Source organism: Malania oleifera, chromosome 5 (assembly GCF_029873635.1).
Source record: "Malania oleifera isolate guangnan ecotype guangnan chromosome 5, ASM2987363v1, whole genome shotgun sequence".
Lineage (NCBI taxonomy): Eukaryota > Viridiplantae > Streptophyta > Magnoliopsida > Santalales > Ximeniaceae > Malania > Malania oleifera.
In genome coordinates, this window is record NC_080421.1 from 5,130,725 (window position 1) to 5,138,077 (window position 7,353).

The 7,353-nt window shown below is 30.5% G+C and overlaps 1 protein-coding gene across 1 annotated transcript in view; it reads left to right on the forward strand.

The window, feature by feature from the left end:
• LOC131155116 (protein COFACTOR ASSEMBLY OF COMPLEX C SUBUNIT B CCB1, chloroplastic-like) overlaps nucleotides 1-6,123 on the forward strand; it is a 41,974-nt gene extending 35,851 nt beyond the window's left edge. Inside the window, exon 4 of the mRNA XM_058108044.1 lies at nucleotides 6,031-6,123. Within this exon, the coding sequence (XP_057964027.1) occupies nucleotides 6,031-6,058 (28 nt within the window). The 3' untranslated portion in view covers nucleotides 6,059-6,123. The remainder of the gene's footprint in view (nucleotides 1-6,030) is intronic.
• The last annotated feature ends 1,230 nt before the right edge of the window (nucleotides 6,124-7,353 follow it).

Sequence of the window (7,353 nt, forward strand, 5' to 3'; positions counted from 1 at the left end):
GATTAGAACGGTTCAACCGATCTGAATTAGGTCAACTTAGGGTGACCCGAATCAAATCGAGTTCATTTGTTTGGGTAAAAGGGCTGCCACGTGTTAATCAGCGATGACGATACTTGATGCTGATATTTTATGATTTTTTTTTAATTTAGTGCACACAACGGGCGTTGGGCTTTTGACCCAGATTGCTGACATGGTAGCAATCCGACCATCGAAAGAAAACACAATTTGGACAACCAAGATTGCGTTAGGTTGCTCCTCAAACGCCCGATTTTGATTGTGCCACATGTCATCGTCTGCATGGTGACATTTTAATTGTCATTTTAATAATTAGAGTTGTTATTATTATTTTCTATTATTTCTATAATAATTATTATCCTTTAATAATAATTATTTTTATTTTTATATTTTTATAATTATTATTTTCATAGCAATAAATATTTCTGACATTATAATTATTATTAGTTTTTTATTGCTATTTTACGATTTTATTATTTTCCTTAAAATAATAATTAATATTATTTCAATATTTTCTTAAGACAAAAGACACTCACTTTCCCTTTGGCAAAAAGACAAATACCTCCTTTGAGATTTCAAACATGTCATAAATCTCCCTTGAGGTGATATTTGTTAAAAAGACATAAACATCCTCTTAAAAAATTTATCTTTTTTTTTATAAGATATAAAGGGGTGTTTGTGTCTTTTTGACAAACCTCAATGGAGGTTTTTGAAATTCTTGAAACCTAGAGAAGGTAATTGTCTTTTTGCCTAATCTCATGGGAGATTAGTATCTTTTGTCCTTTTTTTTTTTTATTGTTGTTCTTATTGTTGTTATTGTTTTAATAGTAATTTTTAATGAAAAATAGTTAATATTATTATTTATTATTTTCATAACAATGATTATTATTGTAATTATGATATTTTTTTATTATTGCTATTACAATTTGTATAATAATTATTATTCCTAAAAATAATTATTTTTTAATTTATTATTGTTCTTACTTGTTATTATTAAATTGCAATAATAAATATTATTTTTATTGTAATTGTTAGTTTTTATTATTATATTTATTATTTTCATAATAATTATTATCTTTAAAATAACAACAATTCTTACTTTGATATTTTTATTATTAATACTATTTTTTATTATTACTTTAATAATAATAAATATGGTTGTTTATTGCAATTATTATTAATTGTTATTAATTTTAGTATAACCATCTTATTACATGGTACAATTAGTGTTTTTTGTTGCCTTTGAAAGATTTTCTATTACAAAATGAGCATAATTTCCTAAAATAAAAATCGATTTGGGTCCATTTGGACTGTAATCATGATTCCATCACTTGTTGCCGGACTCATATTCCATTGGAATATGATCCCTCTCTTGATCTTGCAAATCAAACGCATGAATGCGATTTCATGTTTGAAATTTGATTCCATTTCAATTTTCAAACTTGATTCTACAAACCAAAATAGGGATGTTCATAAGTTGAGTGAGGTCGGGTTGAGCCTAAAATTTCAATTGATCCGATCTTTCTCAGTTTATCAAAATATTGTAAGTCGAACTGTTGAAGATGCGACTTCGGTTGGATTGGTTTGGTTTTATTATTAGGTGGCTTGGGTTAGGTTGGTGGTTTAACTTATTTAAATGCTATGTTAAAAAAAAATCCACACACACACATACACACATAGGAATATATGTGAGAGATTTTTGCCAAACATAATGAGTATGTTATAATTTTTCATTTTTTATAACACAATTCAAACAATACTCTTAAAATAAAAAATATATATTATATTCGTTGCCTACAATACATGCTATCAACCGTATTAAATCATAAAATATAAAATATGTCTGTTGTCTTCCAAATAGACCAAAATATAATCCATAAACATATTACTAGACACCCGTAAACCAAATGGGGGGTAAATGATAAACTTAATTGTATTTCTATTCTTATGTACCAAATATCTAATGAGACTGAGATCGAGGGGGAGAGTCCATGTGCTATGAGTTCTTGAAACAATTTTTACCATATGTTCTTGTTCAAATTAATTTTATCCTTGCTAAATAAATAAGAAAATATGAGATAGACTATTCATATATTATTATTTTTTTTTAATTTGAAAGGTAAAGGATACAAGAAACTCTAATTTCGAATCTCTTAAATTAGAATTTTGAGAAGAAAAGAAAAGAAATGAAAGATGAGTTACATCTTGTTGTATATATAATTTGAGCCTAATGCGAGTTTTTAATATATTAAAAGAGAAGATTAATTATGCAATTTACCATAATGAGTAAATATGAGTTTTTCGCGAGTATTCTCACAATAATTTGACTTAATAGGTGCTATCTAATCATAAAATGCACACTCATTTATCTTACTACATTCTTATCTTTAACAAATAAGCAAAATACAGATATACTTTTTAAAATGATGCTACTAACAGGTTTTTTTTTTTTTTTGAAAGGCAAAAATTGATCAAAGAAGAAAGAATGATTTGAAATTTCAATTTTGAAGGTCTTATATTTGAATTTCAACTATGGTTATACGATGAAAGACGAGTTAACTCTCTTCGTATTCCAAGCCTCTTTTATAAGTTTTTAATCTACCAAAAAAGAATATTACTGTATAGTTAGTCATGGTATGGGCAATTACAATTTATTTATTTTTTTACAAGAACTCAACAATAATTTAATTTGACATAGACTTTATTTATTCAAAATAAATTGTTTAACAAGCCTATTTGGTTCACGTGCAAATGGGTAGTTGTAAGTGTCGTAATGTTTCGAAGAAGGGTCCAAAATGGCAGAAAATAATAATAATAAAGTTAAACGGAGTTGCCGCTAAACTATTATTTTCCTAAGTAAATAGTTAGTTCACCTAATTACCACTTGTTGATTGATATCAAGACTAATCCTAGGTTAAGGAACCAGTAGTCTCTATTTATATTTACAAGAGTTAGGATCGAGAGTTTAATTATGCGAGGGGAAGGTACTAGCACCCTCTACACATCCGTTTTACAAATGGTATCTAATTAACCATGAATTATCCCTAAACTGAATTTAAAGATCTTTAATTAATTCCTCTAAAAAAAATAAAAAAAACATTAGAAGAAATATGAAATAAGGTGCGACTATAGAATATCTAATAAGACCTCCAGAGGAAGGAATCTTATTAGATAAACTCTCCATCATAACTAATCTAGTGTGGTGTTGGGGATTCCTTTCCAACAGTTCATTCCCTAGAAAAAAAAAATTGCAAACTGGTTCCACTATGCTCAAAATTCCCCTGGTCGACCGAACTTGGCAACCTGGTTGACCGAGGCATGAAAATGGTCGACCAATCTTCTCAGGTTGGTCGGGTTTTATTGAGGTTAAAATACTATTATTTTTTATTAACCTCATTTAAAATTTTCCAAAAATGACTAATATGTCCCCAAAGGTAATATTTTTGAGGATATCTCATTTGCAAAGATTATGGAGGGATTAGCAAAAACAATTAATGATTTTTTCTCTGAAATTCCAAAAGCTTCATTTTTCATATTCAAACTCCCTACACGCATTCTTACGTATTCTTATTGCTGAAATCATTTAGTAAGAGTGTTCTTGTTATTTTCACACTAAGCTTGCACTCTCATTTGTTCTTGTTGATTGAGATATTTTTATTTTGAGAGTAAGCTTTAAGTTTTTCTAGAAGACTTCGTAAATAAGTCTTTCATAGGAAAACTTCTTCGAGTTTGTGGGTTTTTCATAATCATTGCAAAACTCAAGAGTTCATATTGTGTTTTGTTTGTAAAATAATATTTTTACAAACCAATTTTCAAATATCTCTTGTGGTTCATTTTGAGAAAAATACTTGTTGAAGATATTTGAAGTGTGAAAGTGGAATAATAATCTCAAGAAGGGGGAGGGGTGAATTGGGTTATAAAAAATATTATGGTTCCTTTTAATGATTCTTAAGTTTCTTATTTTATTAAACACGCAACTTTATCAATTCACAAACTAAAACTAAAACACATCACAATTTAACAAAAACTTAACCAAACAATTTAACTTAAAATAAACAATCAATCAACCATAATGTCGCAACACTTTGTGCAATTTCAGCAGCCCTGTAAATGATATGCAAGCCCTGTTTTTGGAATAAATTTATTGTGCTCTCTTAATCAAGATTTCAACAAATTAACCAACGTACTCCCTTGTGGGTTTCCGCAAACGGCTAATTGAAATGTACTCTCTTTGTTTTAAGAGTCTTCTATTTAATTTAGCAATGATCCCTATAGCCTGCACTTAGCATACATACACACAATATAAAAAGTGTTGAAATTTAAAAGAGTAGGGAAAGAAGAACACCACGATTTTACGAGCTACGGCTTATCCCCAGCCTATGTCCTCGCCTTTGACCAATACTACCAAAGGATTTCACTATGAATGCTCCTTTCCGGGCGGAGCAAACCTTTTACAAAAACCCTCTTTTTCAGGAAGAGAAACCTCTCCAAGCGATCAATCAGCATTGAACCGTCAAAGTACAATAATAGGAGAACAAGAATCTGTGTACAAGAACACTCTTAAAACATAGCAAGTTTTTACAAGTTAGAGCACTAAATATACTTCAATCAGATATTAAGATAGAAAGTATGAAGCTCAAGATTAGATATCACTGGAGGTTCTTTAGAAATTGAAGAAACTTAATTGTAGATTAGAACTGTAAGCTTATAAATCAGCAGCAATTCAGTAGAGTTCTTACAGTAAGAGCGTTTGAAAGAGAAGGCTTTGTGAGAGATTGAAAGTAGGATGCTTGATTGCTTGATTGTATGCTGGGTACACACTAATTCATCGGGTTAACGGGGTATTTATAGAGTTTTTAGAGTAAGTTTCCTTGTTGCCCTAATTGCTTGGAGTGTCCCCCAACATTTAAATTTGAAAACATAATTTTTTGAAATTTTCCCGTTGAAGTTCGAATTTCAAATCTTCGTCGGTCAGTCGACTGAGTCACTCGACTGGACCAATTTTTGTATAGGTCAATCGACTGGATAGGTGGCTGAGACCTTTCCGTCTGCAAGAAATTAATTTCATTAAATTGTCAGCCGGCTAATTAAACATAGTTCAAAAGTGCCAGTCGACTGAACATACCCTCTTGTTAGTCGGTTGACTGATCATAGGTGAAAATGGTCAGTCAGTTAGGCAGTTATTCGACTGTTATATTTGTCAGTCAGCTGAGAAATTTTAGAGCATTCTGGTCAATTGGCTGACCAGTCAATTTTTTCAAAAACTTCTATTTTTTTTAAAGATTTTAAACCATTTGTTATTTGGAAAACTTAAATGTGACTTTTCAAAAATATTTTCCAGAATTTTTAAAAACTGGTCTCTAAGTCTTTGTTGCATAGTAATGTGTAACGACCTCAAATTTATACCTTTTTTTTTTTTTTTTTACATACGAACTATTTTGATACCCCTTGCTATAAAAACTCGGGCCTTAGAAGGCACCAGGGTAATCCTGTATATAATAATCATACCTATGCAGCAGAAACATAAGTCATACGACCGTAAATGCCATACAATACCAGGAATTTGTATCTCTAAACCGTAGCTATATAATACATCTCTCTCCAAAAATATTTATCCCAAAAACACAATACCCTGTACAAACTAACCCCATAACCAGGGTAACCAAGTAAACTCTCTATCCGCGAGCCTGATCTGCTCGCCTAACTGGCTCACTTGAAAAATATTAAAGTCGTGGGGTGAGTCAACGCTCAATAAGTGAAAATATACTATTACTAGTGTGTGGCAACTAAGTTACATACACTTTAAATAACATCTGAGCTATAATAAATGATAAATCTGTAAAGCATATCTTATATTTTTCGCAATTTAAAACATAACTATATCATATGAGTTTTCTACTTTTCATACTGCTAATATTATACTATATTTATCAAATACTGTGATACTCTATACATATACATAACTGTGCTTTATCCCTGGAACTCTATGTGTCATGATTTGACCCCTCATAACAGGGCTGTGCGGCCCGAAGGAGGGACTTAATTTGGTCGGCTCTCCAGATAAGTCACTATACTCTACATTACCTCAGTCTGGCCAAACTACATACTCTTCTAGCCACGGGACTGGCTGCTGACTGGCTGCTACCTCGTCAAATCGGCCCCCTCAACCCAGCGAACTGGGGAGCTACAAACTCTCCGAGCACGATTGACGATACCTACACACTATATGAGATATGTGGTTGCACTCTATCTGTATTAGCAACAGTATTGTGCTCTATATTTTGTATCTGTATCTGTCTGTAATCTTTTCACAGGGATCGGATATTATATATATATATATATATATATATATATATATATATATATCAGGTTTAAAATAAAACCATGGTTCGGGATGGGTTAGAACGGTTCAATCGGCTCGAATTAAGTAAACTCAGGGTGACCCGGGTCAAATCGACTTCACTCGTTTGGGTAAAAGGGCTGCCACGTGTCTGCCAGCGATGACGATACTTGATGCTGATATTTTATGATTTTTTTTAATTTACTACACACAACGAGCATTGGGCTTTTGACCCAGATTGCTGACGTGGTAAAAATCCGACCAAAGAAAACACAATTTGGACAACCAAGATCGTGTTAGGTTGCTCCTAAAATGCGTGGTTTTGGTTGTGCCACATGTCACTGTCTACATGGTGACATTTTAATTGTCATTTTAACAATTAGAGTTGTTATTATTATTTTCTATTTTTCGATAATAATTATTATCCTTAAATAATAATTATTTTTATTTTTATATTTTTATAATTATTATTTTCATAGCAATAAATATTTCTGACATTATAATTATTATTAGTTTTTTATTATAATTTTACTATTTTATTATTGTCCTTAAAATAATAATTAATATTATTTCAATATTTTCTCAGGACAAAAGACACTCACTTTTCCTGAGGTCTGGCAAAAAAATAGATACCTCCTTTGAGATTTCAAACATGTCACAAATCTCCCCTGAGGTTTTAGAAATCTCACAAACTTTTTCTAAGATTTGCTAAAAAGACATAAACATCCTCTTAAAAAATTTATCTTTTTGTAAGATATAAATGGGTGTTTGTGTCTTTTTGACAAATCTCAATGGAGGTCTTTGAAATTTTTGAAACCTGAGAGGAGGTAATTGCTTTTTTGCCTAATCACATGAGAGATTAGTATCTTTTGTCCTATTTTTTATTTTTTTTATTGTTGTTCTAATTGTTGTTATTGTTCTAGTAGTAATGAACAATATTATTAGTTGCTATTATTGTTACTGTAATTATTAGTGTAATTATTATTATTTATTATTGT